Here is a 22,416-nt window from a genome sequence, read left to right on the forward strand (position 1 = left end):
CTATAAAGTTCAAAGGATAATATTAACAGCTATATGATTCAGAAAATTGTATCAGTCAACAAGAGATACAGTAATGGTATTTTAACATAGTGCAACTCACAAGCCTTAAGTCGTATGAAGGTCGCACGATGGTGACAACAAGGTGATATGTGAGCTTTGAGCGATGAAGCACAACGATGGACGGTGGAGTAGACAGAGTCTAGGTGGCAGTGAACAACCTTAGAAACCCTCTATATGGACATTTGCAACGATTTTCTTTTATGACAGTAACAGCTAGACTTGCAGTGGTTGGTGACTGAGTGTAAAAAGAGCTATAGTGGTGCGATAGATGGCAACAGTAGAATTTACGGCAAAGCCTTTTTCTGTTCTGAGAGGGTACTATTTTTTTTAGTTAGTCTTCTCTTTTTCTTTTTTCATAACCTGAAGTCCGCTCACCAAAAAAAACTCCTTCCTTTAGACGAAAAAAAAACAACCCCCTCAATCATCGAAGTCCCCTTTATTTATAGAATAAGCGTCCCTCCTCTTTTCTGGCCATCCTCCTATTATTCGATGGGTTGAGAGAGAACCTGGGTTCCTCCATAAACCCCCCGGTGGTCTCTTTAAAGTTGTCCTTCATGATCTTTTCAATCTCTGCCAAATTTTAGCTCTTCCTCCCGTGCCAATCTTGGTGGTCTCTCAGAATTCCATTTTTGTATATTGCTTCTTCTACCCAACAAATCAATCTCTGACTTTTTCCATTTTCATCCTCTGCTTTGGCTTCTCCCTTCTCCCCAATCTCTGCAAAATTCCATGCTTCCTTGCGTGAGATAGTGTCATGACAGAAACCTTCCTTTGAGCCGTGTGCCAGGTTGCGTGTCTGCACAAGCAACATCCACTTGACAGCTAGTCTTGAAAATGAAAGATTGGAGGTACACACGATGCAGAGGCCATTTTTTCCATTGATATGTATTGGGTTGGTTTCATTTGTCTCTTAGAAGAATATGGGCCAATTTTGGCCTTTGTATCATGGATCAACCCATGATATGGATTAATGGATTGAGTTGTGGTTGAAAGATAGATTTTTTTATTATATATATATTTATTACTGTTTTATTTTATTTTATTTGGGACAAAATAGGGTGTTCACAGTTGCCCCTCTTTATTTGTTTCCCGCTAGATAATTTGACAAATTGTAACTGGCATATTATCGTTGTAAAGAACAAATAAAGACATGAACTCTAATTTTGTCCCAAAAGAAAATACATGTAGGTAAGATACAACCTAAAAATAAAAAAAAAATTAATACAGTTAGCCTCTGAGCTCATAACTAAATAACATGAATTCGACATGCGAGGCCTCTAAGCCTAAAAATTAAATACAATGAGCCTCTGAGCTCAGAAATAACATGCACTTGAAACGCAAGGCCTCTGAGCCTAAAAATTAAATACAATGTTCCTGTGAGCTCGAAATTAGATGATAGGAAATTAAAGATGCAAGGCCTCCGAGCCTGAAATTGAATGCAATGAGCTTTTGAGCTCAAAATTAAGTGATAGAAATTTAAATGTGTGGCCTCTGAGCCTATAAATTAAATAACGGCGAGCCTCTGAGCTCGAGAATGGATAAATTTAGGATGCATGGCCTCTGAGCCTGAAATTAAATGCAATGAGCCTCTGAGCTCAAAATTAAATGACAGAAATTTAAAATGTGTGGCCTCTGAGCCTGAAGTTAAATGCAATGAGCCTCTGAGCTCAAAATTAAATGACAGAAATTTAAATGTTGGCCTCTGAGCCTGAAAATTAAATTGTAGTGAGCCTCTGAGCTCAAAAAAATAAAAAAAAATAAAAAATAAAAAAAACAAAAAATAAATAAATAAATAAATAGATAAATTAAAACACATAGCCTCTGAGCCTGAAATCATGAGCTCGAAATTGGATGCTTGTGAGAGAAATAAAAAATTTATAATGATGACAAAAATAAGGTAAAATTGTTAAGCTTTACTTAAACGATGAGAAAATAAGCTAGAATCAAGAAACTTTCCATTTTTCGAACGAAGCACCAAACTGACGACCAAAAAGAACTAAAGCCAATCAAACCCTCATTCGTGAGACTTTCATCAGGTCTCAACACCTCTTGTGAACCCATTTGTCCCATCCTTTTCGCCTCTTTGATCTTCCTGCCTTTTCTATGAAAATTCACTCCCAACAACATGATTATACCACTCCCTTATGACTTATGTTCTAAATTATCGGGTTCCACGATCAAGACCAATAATCGAAGAATTGCTACGAGCAATGTTAGTCACGTTGTTAAACTTAAATTACGTTACTCGAGACATAAACTTGATAAATAAATATGCATGCATGAGTGGAAGAAGGAAAGAGAAATAAAAATGATGAGATAAGCAAAACCATTCCATTGATATGAAAGTTGATTGTACATGAAACCTTTCTGGGAGGAGATATTAGGCACGAAAAAAAAAGGAAAAGGACAAGAGAAATTTTGAGACCCCACGAAAAATTTGCCCCAGTATCAGTCCCTTGTCATTCGTTGAATTGATTCTCTTCAGCTTTCTAGTTGCATCACCAATGAAGTCATGGTCTCTTCCGCGGTACAATCCTCTGTTTCCTTTCTGGATCCTGCCCCCGTGTGCGTTACTTTCTTCAAAAATCTTGGGCAGTTTAGTTTCGAGTCTTTAATGTCCAAGTTGCACTTGCGGGTTTTCAACCTAACTGATTTTGTCTGCCTAACTTTGCTTGAGTGACCTTGTCGGGTTTTCAGCCTAACAAATTTTCTTTTTATCTGTCTTAATTTTTGCTTAGACCGCCCTTCCGGGTTTTCAATCTAACAGGCTTTCCCTTTTTTTTCATATTTTTTTTTTTTTTTTTTTTTTTTTTTTTAGGCATAGAATCTTTTGACAGCATCAGTATTTATTGGTCTTCGTAACTCCTGCCCTTCCATGTCTTGTAGAATTAATGCTCCCCCAGAAAAAGCATGTTTGACCACATAAGGGCCATCATAATTTGGAGCCCATTTTCCTCTAGCATCTTCTTGATTAGGCAAGATTTTTTTTAAGACCAGATCACCTGATTGGAATTCCCTCGGCCGGACTTTCTTGTTAAAGGCTTTAGCCATTCTACCCTGATACAACTGCCCGTGACAAACAGCTGTCAATCTTTTCTCTTCAATCATGTTCAGTTGTTCATATCGTGCTTTCACCCATTCGGACTCTTCTAATTCTGCCTCCATCAAAACCCTTAATGAAGGAATTTCAACTTCTATCGGAGAGATAGCCTCCATTCCATATACCAAGGAGAAAGGTGTTGCCCCAGTACTCGTACGTATATTGGTTCGATACGCGTGTAAAGCATAGGGTAACATCTCATGCCAATCTTTATAACTCACAACCATCTTGGCAATGATCTTTTTGATATTCTTATTGGCTGCTTCAACTGCACCATTCATCTGAGGTCTATAAGGAGCTGAGTTGTGATGCTTGATCTTGAAATGCTCACATAGTTTTCGTACTTCTGCACCGTTAAGATTAGGAGCATTATCTGTAATTATCCTTTCTGGAATCCCATATCTGGAAATGATATCTCTCTTGAGAAACTTGACAAACACCTTTTGTGAAATGTTGGCATACGATGAGGCTTCTATCCACTTGGTAAAATAATCTATTGCTACCAGGATAAAGCGATGCCCATTCGAGGCCTTTGGATTGATCAAACCAATAACATCTATTCCCCACATCGAGAACGGCCAAGGAGACACCATATTGTGTAATGGAAAAGGCGGTGAATTGATACGGTCTGCATACATTTGACACTTTTGGCACTTTTGAACATGTTCTACGCAATCTGCCTCCATGGTGGACCAATAATATCCGCTCCTCATAATCTTGCGCGTCATCATATGTCCATTGGCATGAGTCCCACAAATTCCCTCATGGACTTCAATCATGATTGAGTGAGCTTCACGAGCATCTACGCATCTTAAAAGGGTGCCATCATGACTTCTCTTGTACAAAATTTCTCCGTTCAAGAAAAAGGCCATCGACAACCGGCGAACGGTCTTCCTATGGGCTTCGTTTGCCCCAGTTGGGTATTCTCTGTGCTGAATATACTGTTTGATATCAAAGTACCAAGGTTTACCATCTGGCCCGTTCTCCACACTAGCGCAGTGAGCTGGTTCATCTCTCATCTCAACTTGGATAGGTTGGACATCACTGAGGATATCCAGCTTAGTCATTGCAGCCAACGTGGCTAGAGCATCTGCAAATCGATTCTTGTCTCTAGTTAAATGCGAGAATTCTATTTCTTCAAACTCTGCAATCAATCGAGTCAAGTACTTTTGGTAGGGCACCAACTTCGCATCTTTAGTCTGCCACTCGCCATTCACCTGGTAAATGATAAGAGCTGAATCCCCAAATACTTCCAACAGTTTCACTCCTAAATCGATCGCAAGACGTAGACCGCTTGCACAAGCCTCATATTCTGCAATGTTATTGGTGCATTCAAAGTCCAGCTTGATGGCCACCGGGTATTGCTTGCCGGTTGGTGAAATGACCACTGCTCCTACACCACTGCCGTGCATATTAACTGCCCCATCAAAATACATTTTCCATGCACTTTTCTCAATCTCATCTTCTTCTACTGCCAGTATTTCCCCGCCTGGAATTTCAATTTGCATTGACTGGTCGTCTTCAATGGGATTTTCAGCTAGGTGATCTGCAATTGCGCTTCCCTTGATCGACTTCCGAGTCACGTATTGGATGTCAAATTCTGACAATATCATCTGCCATTTTGAGACCTTTAAAGAAATATGAGGGCTTTCAAATATATACTTCAAAGGATCTATTCGAGATATCAACCAGGTGGTGTAATACAACATGTACTGTCGTAGTCTTTTCGAGCTCCACACTAGAGCACAACACGTCTTCTCGATTGCCATATAACGAACCTCACATTCATTGAACTTCTTGCTAATGTAGTACACAGCTTTCTCTTTCTTACCAAACTCATCATGTTGCCCCAGCATTGCTCCCATGGAGGTGGGCAGCACAGTCAAATACAAAATCAAAGGGCGACCTGGCGTTGGCGGTACCAAGATAGGGGGGTTCAACAAGTAAGCCTTTATTTTGTCGAATGCCTTCTGGCAGTCTTCATCCCACTTCCCTGGTTGATTCTTCCTCAATAGCTTAAAGATAGGCTCACAAGTGCTAGTTAAGTTTGCAATGAATCTAGCAATATAATTGAGTCGTCCCAAGAAGCTTCTCACATCTCGCTCTGATTTAGGAGCGGGCATATCTCGTATTGCTTTTGCTTTTTCTGGATCCACCTGTATTCCTTCTCTACTAACAATGAAACCGAGCAATTTTCCTGAGGATGCGCCAAAAACACATTTGCTAGGGTTCAATCTCAACTGGTACTTTCGGAGTCGTTCGAACAACTTTTGCAGGACTTTCACATGACTCCCCCCTTCTTTTGACTTAGCAACTATGTCATCCACATACACTTCAATCTCCTTGTGCATCATGTCGTGGAATAATGCAACCATAGCGCGCTGATAAGTAGCCCCTGCATTCTTTAGTCCAAATGACATCACTCTATAACGAAATGTCCCCCAAGGAGTAATAAAAGCAGTTTTTTCTTTATCATCAACATCCATGAGAATTTGATTATACCCCGAATATCCATCCATAAATGAGAATGTATGATACTTGGCCGTATTATCAACAAGCACATCGATATGAGGAAGTGGGAAATCATCCTTCGGACAAGCTTTATTTAAATCCCTGTAGTCTACACACACGCGGATTTTTCCATCCTTTTTAGGCACAGGCACTACGTTGGCTACCCAATCTGGGTATACTGAGACTTCTATAAATTCTGCCTCTAACAACTTTGTCACCTCTTCTTTAATTTTCAGGGATATATCTGGGCGCATCCTCCTTAACTTCTGCTTTTTTGGTTCAGCATCCGGGTACAAGGGAATTTTATGTGATGCAATCCTTGGATCTACTCCAGGCATATCTCGGTACGTCCATGCAAAGACATCTAGATACTCTTTGAATAATTGAATCATCTCTTCCCGCTCGGGATTATCAACAATTTTCAATTCTTTCTTCTCTTCCTCAGTGCCCATATTGATCAACTCAAACACCTCATCATTCAAATCAAATTTCTTTTCCGAGCCTTCTAACAACTTTGAAAATTCTTCTACTATTTGCTCCTCATCAGACCCCGGATCTTCTTCATTGATAGCCACAAGAGAATCAATCGGTGAGTTTTCAAGGTCCCTTTCATGAGGCAAAGTTTCAATGAGATCAAGATTCCTGGAAAGTAATTTATGTGGAGTTGGAATACAACAGATATAATGGCACAAAAGTAAGAATGCAAGGAATAATGAAAGGATGAACGTGAGAAAAGAAGAAGAAAAATGATAATAATAACGCTGGTTAAAGAATTTAAAAAAAAAAAAAAAAAAAAAAAAACCAAATTGGATGAGAAATAATTAAAATTACTGAAAATCCATACAAATTCATTTACTTAATTAATGTCTCGCGCAACATAACATAAGTTTCAAAATGGCTCAAACAGCTGCTAATACAAATCAACTAGACAATTACTTCATAGCAATCACATCAATAACTGGCTCTGTCTGCCAATTCTTCAATGCTTCATCATTAGTGGACAGACGAATCGTGCTGCATCCTTCTAGGTCTTCATCATCCAGTGCATTGATATGTGGGAGATGAACGACCTCTTCAGGCATAATAACCTCTGCTGGCACCGGGAATGTTTCTCTTAGATGGGGAATTTGTTGCGTCTTGCCCTTGTTGCCTCTTTTTCTCTCAACTTTTTCCTCAAACGACCCTTCATACCCTAAACCAAATTTATTTGATTTTTCTGGAACCATTATAGGTGATCGGCTACCTTGCAGCTGCGAGCCCAAACCTTTACCCACCTTATATCCACTCTTGGCCATAATTCGAGCGATTATCTCATTCACACCTTGCCCCAGTGATTCATCTTTTTTGCAACTAGATTCAACAACTTCAAAACTATGCCACCCATTTCCTTCTATGGGATCTGTGTTTTCAACATACGGCACCGAGACCGGTTTAGAAACCATGATTTCTTCTTCTCCATGGATGGTGACAATCAACTCATTCTCGATATATTTGACCTTTTGATGCAGGGTAGAAGGCACAGCACCTGCTGCATGGATCCAAGGTCTACCCAGGAGCATGGTATAGGCAGGTTCGATATCCATGGCTTGGAATAAAACCTGAAAATTACTCGGGCCTATCTCTAAGGGTAAAACTATCTCCCCTAGAATTCCTCTCTTTGTACCATCAAAAGCTCGCACAATCATCTCTTGAGGGGTTAAATCATTCGTGCTCATCGATAGCTGAGACAAAGTTGACAGTGGTAGGACATTTAGTGCTGATCCTCCGTCAATCAAAACCTTGGCTATAATATACCCTTTACATTTCAGCGTTATATGCAGAGCTTTCGAGGTTTTCTCCGATGAACAGACAACTTCATCATTTGAGAATGTGATCATGTTAACATGTTTCACTGGATCTACCATGTTGACCACGTTTTCAGGAGTAACATCTGACTTGACATAAGCCTCACTCAACATATTCATGAGCGCCTTTCGATGAGATTCCGATGAGAGGATTAGTGCAGAAGTGATATCCTAGCTGGAGTTTTCTTCAACTGTTCCATCACATCGTATTCACTTTGCTTCATGATCTTTAAGAGCTCATCTTCCTCTTTTCCTTCTTTCTTTTCATTGTTGATGATTCCTTCACCTCCTTCTTCCTTTCCATTTTTCTTCATTTCTAGTTCTTTCGGGCAATAGAATCTCCCGCTTCTCGTGACTTCCCCCACTCTCATTGTGTTCATTGATTCTTCCACCGAGCGAGTATCATCAACATTGGCTCTCGAGGTGTTTCCAATTTCTTCAACACTTGTCTCGTAGTTCCACGGTACTGCATGAGTATCATTATAAGAAAAAGGCGTTGGTTTCTTCACTTTCATGACCATTTTCTCAGGCACAGGATGCTTGTTAATAGGTGGCACCCGAAGTACAAAGCGTTCTACTATATTAACCTCTTCAGGAAAAGCATTCTTTCGCCTGGCCTGTATGATACCCAATGCGATCAAGCCTTGGATTCGGACTTTGAAATCCCAGCAGTTTTCAATATCATGTCCTGTGTGTCCATTGTGGTACGCACAACTTGACTCATCATCGTATTTTTCATCATCCTTCATGAAACGCCCTGGCACCGTGATGTCATAACCAGCTTTCTTTAAACACTCCCATATACCCGACATGGGTGTACGCAGACTCAGAACTTTCTTTATCACGGTATCCTCTGTTTCTATAGCATTCACCTGATTCTTTCCTTCATGACTCGGGATGGGGTTATTGACAATATTAGGCCCAGTCTCTTCTTGGATATCCAATCTTCCGCAAGCAATCAACTTTCTTACTGCTGTTTTGAAGGCCTCACAATCTTCAATGGAATGTCCTGCCACTCCCATATGATATCTACAAGTAGAATTTGGATTATACCATGCTGGGAACGGAGGTTGCATTGGGCGCACAGGGTTTTCCGAGATCAAATGAGCATCAAACAGACGTTGGAATAAATCCGTATTGGAGATAGACAGCCTTGGAAATGGTGGAAGATTTTGGGGACGAAAAGGGGTTTGGTTTTGGGAGTTTTGCTGTGGTTGAGTGTAATTTGGACGATACTGTGGACGTGTGGGGGGACGAGGAGCATAAGACGGACGAGTTGGCACATATGGTGATGGGGTAGGTATGTTATTTACACGAAAATGTGGGGTGGGCGTAGTGCTTAAATTTGGGAAGTTTTGTGGCGGCGGCTGAGAGAATGTGGGGGTTTGGTAAGAGGGATACGGGGTAGGATGGTACGATAGTATTTGGTGGACTGGGTTTGGCATGGGGTATTGAGGAACAAAAAATTGTTGTTGTTTGACATGATTTACTTCAGATTCTCGTTTCTTGGATTGCAACCCTTTTTTAGGAGGGCTACTCTGCCTGTAGTCCATTGGCAGCTTTCCAGCCTTGGCCAATATCTCAATTCGTTCCCCTGCCGCTATGAGATCAGCAAAGTCACGATACGCAGCGCCGGCCATCGTTCCAACATATGGAGCTCCTAAAGTCCCTAGAAAATAAGAGCACATTTCAGACAGTGTCAGCGGAGGTTGGACTTGTGCAGCAAGAGCTCTCCATCTCTGGGCATACTGCTTAAAGGTTTCATCATTCACCTTTTGCAAAGCCCCTAACTGTTCCCTAGTTGGGGCAGTATCTAAGTTGAAGCGATATTGGTTCATGAATGCGTCTGCCAAGTCTTTCCAACAGGCAATTTTAGAATGATCCATCTGGATGTACCACTCTAATGCTGGACCGGCCAAACTCTCATGGAAGAAACTAACGAGGAAGACCTCATCTTTGGACCATATTGCCATCTTCGTGCAGTACGTCTTCAAGTGGATAATTGGGTTTGTACTTCCATCATACTTACAAAAATCTGGGACCTTGAAATCTTTAGGGATAATCACGTCCATCGTGGAGCATAATTCCTCCACCCCAAGAGATCCGTAAGCACTAGGGCCCTGAATAGCTTTGATCTTCTCTTCCATCTTCTCCATCCATCCATCCTTTATTTTATCCTTCTGACCAGAGATGTGACCATTCCCAGACTGGGTTCCGGTCGCCTGTCCCGCGGTGAAATCATTTGTCCCAGCTTGTATGTGTGCCTCAGCATCGGCATTCCCCATTGACTGATATCCTTCACCAATATGAATTGTATGAGTTTGACCATTAAGATCGTTCGTTGCATCTCCCATCCCATTCATCCCTTGGGTACCGCCTGGCTGAGTCGTTGACTGTTGCTGCGCATTGATGGACACTGCTAAAGCTCGCAATAAATCTTCCATCGTATTCATTCTAGCTCTTACGTCGTCTACTTCCTGGCTTATGTTCCTCCCCTCTTGATCGCCTGCTTCCATTCTAGTCCGAGATCTGGTGTTGTGAACTCGGGTTTGATTGGTATTACTTCTCCTTGGTCGCGCAATGTTTGAGTCTTAAAATATATTCTGCAAGTGAGAGCAATTAAATTTGGAAGAAAAATGTTTATTTTATTTTGTGTAAAGATGGCGTAATGAGTATTATTATCAATGTTCTTATTTTTTAGAATAATATTAATATTGCAAGTTTGTCGGAGAACCATTGATGCGTGTAAGTTTGACGTGAGTATCATTGATTGTTTTTCTTAGGACCATTTCTCGGAACGTCACGTTCGAAAGTACTAGGTCCTATCAAATATCAATACGGGATCACAAATAGGTAGCGAACAAAATATCTTCATTAAAGCCATAACATAGTACAAGTGTTTCAAAGGGATACATTGCTTTTACATGCGCCTGATGATCGATTGTTTCATTTTCACAATCAAATTCCTACAATACTCAATAAAGTCGCGAATCTCTGCAGGAGTAGTGAGGGGGTTCACCAGTGCCTCTGCCATTCCTAATTTGTTCGGGATGTTTTTAATTGCATCATTAGAGATTTCAGCTAAGTTGGAAAAACGAGTCATCCAGAATGCTACTTCATGTCTGCACGCAGCAATGATTTCATCTTGCCCTCCGATGTAATCAGTTAGCCTTTGTACTTCTTCTTGCTCTCTCCGAATTGCATCTTGGTACATCATGATCACTTCCTCTGTAGACTGTTTTTCCTTTTTTAGCCTGTCTTCATATTTTGCAGCTCTCATCTCCATTTGTCGCCCCATTTCTGCCATTTGCCTCCTTGAATCTTTATACGCCGCACTAGAATTTTTGAGTAACTCTTCAAGTTGTGTGCTCTTAGTAATAGCCTCATCTCTTTCATTTCTTCGGAGGCTTAATTCCTTGTTTGCTGCCTGAAGGCACCCTTTAGTTTTTAGCATATAATTTTCCTCAATTTTGGCCCTTTTATCAGCTCTTTCAAGAGTAAGGTTCTTCTTCATATTTTCTTGTTCAAGGGTCTCGCATCTTTGTCGAGCTTCCTTAAGTTCTACTTCAATCTTCTTCTTCTCTTCTTCAACCCTCACCAATTCTCCTTGTATTTCTCTTATTTCTTCGTTGTCGTGGGAGGCAGACATTGATGATTCACCACTTGTAGTGACTGTCAGAGCTTGGAAAGGTAGCTTCACTTCTCGTGCTCGACTTGTAACCCACTGTCGGTAACTATTTTGGACTCCACAATTTTTGGTCTTCAACTCTTTCCCCATTCTAATGACATTGTTCCAAGCATCTCGAACCCTTTTGAGGGTCTCATTATGTACTGGGTTCATATCATAAAGGACGAATGGAGTTATCATCTCCTCCGTAGGAGCTCCTCTCATAGGATAGCCAAGTTGTCGTCGTGCCAAGGATGGGTTGTAATTGATACACCCTCTGGTACCCATGAGAGGCACATTGGGGAAATCCCCACATTGGTAGATCAAATTTTCTCTTTCGACCCATCGAGGATACCATCGGACGCTCTTTTCGTCCAGCTGTGCTAAAATTTGGGCCCATTCACGACCACTCTTGACTCCTAACTGATATCTGTGAAACTCAGTGATGGGGTATGAGATCTCGTATCCTCTTTTGAAGACATGGGCAGTGAGCCATATGAATAACATCGGCAAACAACACAAAATTCTTTTTCCTTTCTTCTCATGACAGAAATTTAGAGTATAGTAGACATCAGCAAGAATGGCCGGAACAGGATTTTCACCTCTAAACTTGCGAGCAAAGAACACATCTATAGCTGCGAAGTCCACAAACTCATCAGCATTTGGAAATATGAGAATGCCATAAATGGTGAGAGCTAGCACATCAATGAAAGCTTCCCAGTCTTCAATTCCAGCTAAGTGGTGAAGGTGTTCCTCCAGGTACTTTCTTGAAAATCCATCGATCCCATTTCTGTTTTGTTTCTTCTCTTGCAAATCCTTCACAGAAACTTTGAGGACATCGGCAATAGTATGCAAAGAAGGATAATGCCCCAAGTAGCGATATGGTTTCTCATATTTTTCCAAAGACAAACCCAGAATCTGCTCGAATTCTTCCAAAGTAGGTGCTAATTGGAAATCTCGAAAGGTGAAGCATCTCAGAGGTGGGTCGTAAAACTGAGTAACCGCAGTGATCGCATCTACTTGCACATCAACTTCCAGTAGATCTAGAATTTCCCCATATTTTCTAACAAGAGTTAAACATTGTGTCTTCTTCAATATTCGACCCAAGACCTTCAAACTTTCAGTGTCAGGCTTCCTTGCTTTCAGTTGCAAAGTCTTTTTCAATACGCGTGGTGCTACCTCATCGCGATGTGATCCCGTACTATCATCCATCAATAATACTCACAATCAAACTTTGGAACTCAAAGTTTCTCTAACAAAATTCCCTGGAGGGGTTAAGGTAGACAATATGAGATGTTAAAAATGCTAAATGGTGCAAGATGAAAAAATAAAAAATAATAAATAAATAAATAAAATCCTTTTTTATAATGAAAGGTATGCGTATGCCTAAAATACTCCACTATGCAAGATGCATGAATGTTTGAAAGATAAATTTATGGAACGATGATTTTGAAATAATGCAAATATGCGAAAATGGAAGTAAGAAGTGAAAAGGAAATACGCTCCCATTGTGTCTTATATTGATTCATAGGTCATTCTATGACGTGAATACTTTCGTTGGGGTAGTTTTATAACTCTATGTATTTTGGCTACTAGAGCTAAGATCCCATTTCGAAGGAGAATAGCCAAATAGGATGTACATCCAAAATGACTATAATTCCGAAAGAGTCACACTCTAGCCGAGATTTTCGTGATAACCAAACAGGATGTACATCCAAAATGGCTACCACTACACAACCTCTCTCCTATCTTAAGTTGCACTCAGACCCGGGTATAGGGCCCCACTCGTACGTGTGTGATAAATGTATAAGTGGCGTGTGTGAAAGAGCATACAACCCTTCATATAAACCCTAGTCTATCCAATCTGCAAAACAATTGAGAGCAAGCACATAATAACATAAAAAGTCCTCCATCCTAAAGTTGAAGCCAATCATCACATCTTTCGCATAAAAATAAAAAAAATAAAAAAAATAAATAAAAATAAAAAAAATTAAAGAGAGAGAAAATAAATAAAATAAAAATAAAGCAAAATAACAGACTAAAGGGAAGCAAAGCAAATATATAAATCAATTTGCACAATTAATTAAAACAGGCTTGACTCTCTTCGGTCCCCAGTGGAGTCGCCATCTGTAACGACCCGAAATAAAAAAAATAAAACAAAGGAGTCGCCACCAATTTTATTTACTTTGGAAAAATTGGAAAACCTCTTATTGCAAACTGGTCTTTAAAACTTTAGATCAAAGGTTCGGGAGTCTAATTACGCGCAGGGAAGGGTGAAAACTTAATCCCACTGCACCCCTGACACATCCGTTAAAAAACGGTTACCTTGAATTAATTGTGCGAATTATTAATAACTTTTAAAAATATTTGCTTCATCCCTTAAAATAAATATGATTATTTAATTAAGAAAAAAAAAAAAAAAAAAAAAGACTAAAATTATTAAAATTTTATTTTAGCTTGACGGAAAAGAGTTCCGCTCCGACGTACCCTCCGGTGCAGTGAGGAATTCAAAGCTACGTCGTTCTCTATAAAATATTTGTGTGTTGATTGATTTTAATTTTGAAAGTAGTTTTAAAGAAATTAATTTGAAAATTTTGGATTTGATGGTTTCGGAATATCAAACTGTCGCAGCTAAAATAATCCGAAATGATAATTGCAGGATTAACAAACTATCTCAACTCAGCTAATCCTTTCTTTTAAAAAGAATAATAATATTCATATTATTATTTTTTGTTATCGTAAATTTTATGATAAATTTGATTTAATTTTGAATCACCAAGCCGTCACGGCAAAAATGAGTCAAAACAAAATGTGTGGGGGTAACAAGCCGTCACGGCTTAGCTGACTCCCATTTCTATTGATAGTGAACTAATTTTCTTTATTTTTTATGTTTTAAATTAACCCCAAAAACAATAATTTTAAATAAAACTTTGATTTTTTGTTTATTTGTTTATTATTACTGAATGGTTTAAAATCAAACAGACTGTCCCAGTCAAAATGATTCTAAAAATAATGAGATTAACAAGTTGTCTCAACTAAATTATCCCTTTACGATAGTTTTAATATGATAATTTTTATTTCAATTTATTGTAACACTTGGTATAGTAATATATTCGGTCCACAAAAAAGAATTCAAATCAAGTTGATTATGTACAGGTATAGTAACAACATATCATATAATAACATTTGGATCCTTGACCAAAATATCGTGAGCCGTAATTAATACCAACATTATTATACTGTGAGGAAAAAGGAATGAGTTAAAAATAAAATAGGTGTGCAGAACATGGATCAAAGAAACTGATGTTTACTATATTAAAATATTTTTTCTTTTAACTTTTAGGAATCTTATATCTTTTGCATATTTATAGTATGACCAATCCAATCCTAGCCTCCTGCAAGAAAAGATGTATTCTGTTGTCCTTCCTTTAACTTTTAGATATTTTACTTTTTTTTTCGTCACATGTGTTACTTGCACATTCATTATCTATTCTACACACACAAAATGGTCAGCTCACATTACAAGCCGTAGGTACTTTAACAAGTTCAACCAAACTGAACCTATCATAGTTATCAACTCAAAACACAAGTAAGAAATAAATTAAACAAAAACATTCTACGCTAGCCACAAGTAAAAAAACTTGCTGGTTACCTTTTTGGACGTCGCAACAGGGAAGAAAAAATTTAGCAAATGAAAGAGATACGGTGCTTTGGTCAGATACAAAGTGATGGTTCAATGGTGATTTTGGTTTGACTCACGGTGGCGTGGTATTGCGCACGGTGGTTGGCAGTGGCGGTGCTCTGCTTGGTGCACACAGTGGCTGGTAGAGGCACTAATAATCTGGCTGGGTTTGATGGTGTTTCAGAAAATGGCACCCACACACTTATTACAGTATTGTTTTTTTTTTGGATTTGGGTTTGAAGGTGTATGGGTTGATAGTGGTTGAAGATTGTAGAGAAAATTTTTATGCTTTCTCTCCCCCTCTCTTCGTTCTCCTTTTCTATATCATGGCTGAAAAGGCTATGGTGTCATTGGTACTCCATTTTCTTCCCCTTTTTTACTTGCATCTCCTTCTCTTTTATATCATGATGAAGGCGGTGGAACTTTTAGAATAACAATAATATTTTTTAGACACCCCCTGCAACCCTTCTATGGTCATTCTTCACCGCCCTATCTCTGCTATCTCGCCCCCTCTACTTCCTTTACTGTTAGCTTTTATAGAAGAAAAACATCAGCCTTTCCTCCTTAAGCCCGATGGATTTAAGAAAGAGTTGGATCTTCCATGCATTCCAAGACGCTCAGGCCTACTCAGTGTGTGGTCTTCTCCAATTTCTTCTTTTGGACATTGCTTCTAGCTTTTGATTCTGCTCCTCACCTATTTTTGCTCTCTGCTCTTCTTTGAACAAAGTGGCTCTACTTACACAGAGGCGCCAGCTGAGTTGCTCCGTTTTGAGCAGTGATATTGACACATTGATGGGGACTATGGGTTTTTTCATTATCATTTTTTTTTATTATTATTTTTTATTATTTTTTTTTTATTATTTATTTATTTTATTTTATTTGAGAAAAATGGTGCTCATAATAAATTTTTATTTAGGACAAAATTAGGTGTTCACAGCTATTAATAGGATTAATTGCTATTAGTTCGAACAATATTGGGTTAGGTACCAGAAAGTCACCAGGCAAATAATTATACATCATAAGTTTTGGGTCATTGAAACGATGTTTGCCACTAAGTCCAGTTCACCATTCTTAAGTTCAACCCCATAGTTATGCATGAAGTGCTCTTTCCTGCATTAAGTTCAACCCAATAGTCATCCATATTCATTTGGCACTGCAACTTCTGCATCGGAAATGTTGTGCCTTTTAATATTGCATATTATTATGTTGAACACGTTTTTATATAGCAATGAAAGGAAGTGCTTAAAGTGTCTAAAAACAAAACGACACATTAACATAGAAATTACTAGAAGTTGTCATAATTATTATAACAGTTAATATTAATATGTATGGAAGTACCCAAATAACATGGGTTAAATTCAACCGTCGGATGTGAATTGACTTATAATGAAGTGAATAACATTTAATGTCTTAATTGACCATAAAATGATAAAATTGCTATGGTAACTTAAAAGACTCTGTTATTGAAAGCCTCTTAAAATTGCTAGAACAGTCTGTTGATGGTTGCATTGGAAATGACAAGCCTAACCTAAATGAATTGTTATGATGTCTATTAGGATTCTTAAAACCATTAATTAGTATACCAATAATTATTACATCTATTAGGAATGGGAGCATGTAGTATGTGTAAAAATGAAATGACACACTGTACAATGCAAGGATGCAAAAACATTGATTATCTTTGATAATGATTAGAAGTGTTGCAGTTGCCAGTTAGTCAGTCATAAGTGAAACGACACTAGGATTTTAAATGTTATTAAATGCAATTGCCATATTAAATAATGATTGCAGATGCCACCATATATTTTAAATTACTTTACTAAGGAGGAAAACGGAACTATACACTCTAATACAAAGGATGTTAAATAGTACAGTGTTCGGTGTTCGCGGTCTGGATTTGATCGGTTTTGGAAGTAAAAATATCTGATTCAATCTTTTTGGTGTGGATTTTTTTTTAAATCCGATCTAATCCAATTTTTTTCGATTTGAATTGGATCGATTTTTGATTTTTTTAAAATTTTAAAATTTATTTTATGATTATTGTGCAAATAACATCTTTTGTATATATTGACTTTGTAATTTTATTTTATTTTGAGATACAAAAGCATTAGTAAACTATAATATAGTTTTTTTTTTGGGTAATGAGATATAAAACTCTACAAAGATAAAATTTTGTTGATGAGATGTGACTAGATTTTTTCTTGGATTTAGTTGATAGGTTAATGGGTCTTGGGTTTAGAAATTTGTAGGCTATGATTAGGGAAAAACCCAAATAGGTAGAGAGAAATTAATATATTGGATCGATTTGGATTGAATCAGTTTTCACCAACACATCCAAAAACCGATCCAATCCGATTAAAATTTGCAGGTTTTTTTTTTATTTTCAATTTTTCGGTTTGTTCAATTAGCGATTTTTCGATTCGGTCACCGCAATTTGAATCAGTTTGAATAGATTGATGAACACCCCTATTCAACACACTTATGCGAATTGCTATATACGAGGAGTTCAATTGTTGTATACCAGGAATGGAATTTTAAATTTTAAATTTTAAATGAGAGGCTAAACAATTGTGTCATTTGGAATTTTAAATTTTAAGATAAAAGTCTAAACAAACATATTGAATTGGAATTTCAAAAAATCAAATGTAAAGAAACAGATTTACTGGAATTTAAAAATACATACTGGTGTTTGGAAAGGTAGTGTCTCATTCGATTGAAGACATCTGCAACGTCCAAATGACCTATAAAGATTTTCTTCATTTGGCCAAGGATAATTATGTGTATGAGCATGCATCAATGGACAAGTTTGCATTGGAGCCACTGGAATAGATTAACGAAAAGAAAAGAAAAAAACAATTTTTTTTTCATGAAGTAGAGGATAATTGTGAGAATGAACATTATTCAAGGTACAAGGCAAAAGTGTACGAGTTTAAATTGTCGCCACTGCAAAGATTTAGCAAGTCCTTCCGTCAAATCCACACCCAACTAATAAAGATTGAAGCTGTCGTGGCATACATATCTCTATCAGTACTTATTAGTTATTAGACATTATAGACTGCTTAAATAAAATTTTAAATATGGGATTAGAGGATTATATGAAACAGTGATCAAATACCACGGTTTACCGGACTGGTCACGCGACATAATTTGTTGCGACTAGTAACAAACTTTGTTGCCTATGATTTCATGACATGTGAGCATGTTATGTACCAAATTCGCTAACACTTTAGCGAACTTTGTCCGGTCAGCTTTTTCTGTGAAAATATGTCACGTGTCACGAAATTATTGACGAACGTAATTCGTTATCAGTCTGGTAAAAAATACTATTAGCGAACTATTTAGATAAAAATTTGTCAACACTTTGGTCGATGTTTCCGGATTATCTCACGTGCTATATACGTGAGAAATCCATCTCCAACCCTGTTGTGATTTTCCCAAATTGAAGGGGGAACAGCATTGGACTGTGATGGCCCCCTAGAGCCTTTGCTGTTTTCTTGTAAATGTTGGGAAGAATTGGAGATACGTATTAAGTGACTTTTGTTTGGACTGAATCAGGAGTGATCCTGGTATTATTCCATTAATCTGAAATACTGATACCATCAGACTGCGACAAAGATAGAGGCACCATAGTTGGAAGAGAGCGTTAAAGAATTAATGGACCCAAACTCACGAGAAGTGCCAACACTGAAAATCATCGGATGACCTTCGATCCCAGTGACCCCATATTTTTGGGAGGTTCAAAATTCTTTTTGGCACGTAAATTAAGATAATCTAGTAAAATGACCGTGTAAGCTACCACACCTGACTGAAGTGAATAAAAATTATGGAATACAAAATGTTTCTTATGCAACACAGAATTTGTCATACATAAATTGCATTAGATAAAAAAGAAAAGGTATACAAGGACCCAACTTAAGACCCCAAAAAAATTTGTTATAAGACGGTATTAATATTAAGAAACTTCTGAGGAATCTTAAGTTCAGAAACATGAATGACGGTGGTTCTCATTTCTCAATTCTATTATCGAGTGGCAACTATATACTATATAGAATCCAAAAATAATTGAACTAAACAAGGAGTACAAATTGGTAGAGGAGAAAACTTTTTTTATCCGAGAATCACGATTTCCAAGAATATGAATGGAAGATGAATTATCTGACAATGTTAACAAAAAATTATTTGGTAGACTAAAATATTTCTGAGAGTACTGGATTAATTTTCTTAATTCTATAATAAATCTAGAATACCATACTGGATTACTAGACTAAGTTATTTAGTTGTATTAAATTTTCCTTTGCCATAAAAATTCTAGAATACCACCTCCTGGATAGTAATTCTGGATGGTATTTTCAAAAAAAATTACACACAAAATAAAATCTCGATAAAATCAGATTCCCGAGAAAATTTTAAAAATCCTGAACTAATCGTGAGTAAATATGGTTACCACTTTCAATTTCACGGGAATTCTAAGGAATACCTTGTACCAAACGGCAGCTAAAAAAAAGGGATATATGAGAAGAAATGAACCTCTAAATGAATTGCAGTCACGATCCTCAACAACATAAAACATGATCCTCATCAGTTCATTCAGCGGTACATCATTAACAAAAATGCCTAACACGTACAAACAAAAATGAATCTTCGCAAGGGGCTCACTTATTTCCACCTTTTAAGTCGATGTTTAGTTTGTCCACTATATCAAGTAACAAAGCTTGGCTTCAGCAGTTAAACAACTAACCACCCCTTCAATTAATCTCAGCTCCTCATGAAACTGTTGATGTAACACCAATGAAGAAAAATTCTCATCAACCACCAAACCAAGACATTTTACAACATCTTCAAGTTTAGGAACCCAATTGCACGCCTTCAAACCAAAAACTGATTTGGCTTTTGGACACGGAACTGCTTGAGGAAACCTCTCATATTTCTTCAACCACTTTGATAAATAGCGAATCAAATTTATCAACTCTTTGCCGCTCAACTTACGGAATGAAGACGATAACATCACATCGTTGATGTTTGACGATGCAATCAGATAATGCAAACAAAGCTCAGATGCAGATAAACCATCATATGCTATCATAAGCAAAATGGAAGCCTCCTTTGCCAGAAGCAAATTCTTCCACTTGAGGTTGCTATCACTTACTTTCTCAATGGCTAACAGTGCTTGGTCCTCCCACTCCTTCTTTACAGTTACCATACTGCTATAAGCATCATCCTTGGACGGAGAAAGAAAATGCCTCAAAATGCTGAGTATTTCAGATGAACCAAGATCGAAAGCATGCTTAATACATAAACAGAGCAAATCAGACCTCTTTTTTTCCGCTAATCTGTTAACCAGGTTTGAATAACAAGAATGCTCAATAACACCATTAACAATCAAAGCCTCAACTACTTCCCAAATCTCCAAAGAAACACACCCATCCAAAACCAGGCTAGCAACATCTTTACACATGAAAAATCCAAGCTTGTCAATCAAGAATCTGCTATAACCACTACAAGATGAATCAATCCCAATTAAAACCCCAACTTTATCACTGATGTTTTCTAGATAGTTATTCAAATCATCAATAAATTCACCCTTTTCCAAATCATTAATGTTGTAGAGCTTCAACTTTAGCAGTGCAAAGAACTTTTTGCTAATGTCAATGATTTCAGTATCAGTTTGTGAAATATTCCATCCAATAAGGGGCTTTATGAGAGATGAGGAAGATTCCTCTTTAGGTTCGGACCTCAAATTACGTATGATATTATCTGAATTTATAATAATAGGATAGTCTGAAGGTAAATCAAGTGATTTTGAATTGATTGTAGCATCCCTGATGACTTCCACTAAAGTCATCATTGAAATTTGGAGAATGATGTCTGCAACGCAACCATAAAAATAAACCTCAAATTAACAAAAACACTCATGTGAAATTATCTACGAGTTTATTATAAACCTCAAATAATAACAGTTACTCATTGAACTAATATCAAGTGACAAAAGCTCATAACAAAAGAAACAAAAAAAAAAAAAAAAAAAAACAATTAAAACCAATTTTAGAAAATACTCATAGAACGCAACATTAAGAAAATAATCAGGTGTACCTGGAGTGGAAACCGTGTGATGGTGTCCCTGGCGACTAGGGTTTGGCGCGTAAGAAATGAGGAGCGAAACTGGAAGTGATAGAACTAGAAGCTCTGCATGTTAAGTGGTGGTGGTGGTAGGGTTTATGGGTCATCTAATCGGCCACAGATCGAAGAGTATCCATTGGGCCGAGAAGTGTGGAATGAGCTTAGCCATTTTGGGTTATCAGAAACTTAGAAAATCTCAAATGATACAAAACTGGACTTTTGGCACGTTTGAGAAATTTTTATTTATCCGAGAATCTTGAATTTCAAAAATATGATTTTTATATTTAATTTATCATAATATCTGAAAATTTAAAATTTAAAAAAATTCAATTTTTCGATAATTCTACGAAATGTCGCGTACCAAACGGTGATTTTAATGTTTCCTTGAGAGATAATTTTATGAATTTAATGTTTGTCATGACATAATTTTAAGAGAGAGATAGATACAAAAAATAAAAATAATGGAAGAGAAAGTGGTTAGTTTTTTTTTAATTCAAATTTTAAATAAAAAATTTATTATTTATCTATTTCTCTCTTAAAATGACATAATTTTATGTCATTTAAAATGAGAAATACTTTTCTATAATTTTATCTCTTATATATATAAGTGAAGGAGGAAAAAAAATTAGATTCATTTATTTACATGTTTGTACAAAAGATAAAATTATTTTATAGTTTCAAAATTTAATACTTTTTTATATTTGTAGGAAAAAATGTAAGGAATACAAACATAAGAAATTTTAATAACATAATTTTTTATTGTATGTGAAAAGTTAAAAAGGTGTCCAAATAAAACACGGAGTTAATAAGAGGTTAACAATCGTAAAAACTAGTGAGCATGATGCCTTGCCCAGATTTTTCCAAATTTAGTTGAAATTTAAGACAGCCATCTAATGACATAATTTAGTATTCATTCATTGAATATATTAAAGTAGGCTTTCCAAAATTATTTGTTGTCTCATAATTTCAAATGATACTTCAAGTTATATAATCACATCATATGAATGTTGCTGGAAAATAATATTTTTTTATTTTTTTATTTTAAGAATAGTTTCCGGGGGGATAAATATATATTTTTGATAACCCAATTTATTTTTATATACGAATATATATATATATATATATATATATATATATATATATATATATATAGAGAGAGAGAGAGAGAGAGAGTATACTTAATAAAGAGTATTTTTAATAAATAATATATATATATATATATATATATATATATTTAATTCTGATAATAAATTTTAAAATTTTTATATTTAAAAGATAGTTTGTCAGGAAGAAAAACAAACAAAAAAGTATTTCTTATTTCTGTTAAGTTATGTTCGTGGCCAACTGATTTATTCTTCAGAAAAGAAAAATATATTAATTTTATCTAATCTTATTTCTAACAAAAAATTATTTCTGAAAATATTATCGTACCTTA

General features: G+C 36.8%; 4 protein-coding genes across 4 annotated transcripts; all 4 read right to left on the reverse strand.

Annotated features, from left to right (window-relative positions):
- Window positions 1-2,874: 2,874 nt before the first annotated feature.
- On the reverse strand, window positions 2,875-7,635 carry LOC133315812 (uncharacterized). The gene is made up of 3 exons (XM_061517482.1): window positions 6,608-7,635; window positions 4,131-6,313; window positions 2,875-4,085 (listed from the first exon to the last, which is right to left on the reverse strand). The coding sequence occupies exons 1-3, from the start codon at window positions 7,633-7,635 to the stop codon at window positions 2,875-2,877; spliced, it is 4,422 nt and encodes a 1,473-aa protein (XP_061373466.1).
- A 32-nt stretch (window positions 7,636-7,667) lies between these two features.
- LOC133315815 (uncharacterized) lies at window positions 7,668-10,031 on the reverse strand. Its single transcript, XM_061517484.1, has one exon. It carries the CDS (start codon window positions 10,029-10,031, stop codon window positions 7,668-7,670), a length of 2,364 nt encoding a protein of 787 aa, XP_061373468.1.
- A 404-nt stretch (window positions 10,032-10,435) lies between these two features.
- On the reverse strand, window positions 10,436-12,394 carry LOC133315816 (uncharacterized). Its single transcript, XM_061517485.1, has one exon. It carries the CDS (start codon window positions 12,392-12,394, stop codon window positions 10,436-10,438), a length of 1,959 nt encoding a protein of 652 aa, XP_061373469.1.
- Window positions 12,395-19,361: 6,967 nt separating this feature from the next.
- LOC133315814 (uncharacterized) lies at window positions 19,362-21,068 on the reverse strand. The gene is made up of 2 exons (XM_061517483.1): window positions 20,955-21,068; window positions 19,362-20,729 (listed from the first exon to the last, which is right to left on the reverse strand). Exon 2 carries the CDS (start codon window positions 20,707-20,709, stop codon window positions 19,558-19,560), a length of 1,152 nt encoding a protein of 383 aa, XP_061373467.1. The 5' UTR covers window positions 20,710-20,729; window positions 20,955-21,068; the 3' UTR covers window positions 19,362-19,557.
- Window positions 21,069-22,416: the final 1,348 nt, after the last annotated feature.

The sequence above is a fragment of the Gastrolobium bilobum genome, unplaced genomic scaffold (genome assembly GCF_033153095.1).
Source record: "Gastrolobium bilobum isolate Gb01-03AN ecotype WA unplaced genomic scaffold, APGP_CSIRO_Gbil_v1 utg63074, whole genome shotgun sequence".
In the NCBI taxonomy this organism is placed as follows: domain Eukaryota; kingdom Viridiplantae; phylum Streptophyta; class Magnoliopsida; order Fabales; family Fabaceae; genus Gastrolobium; species Gastrolobium bilobum.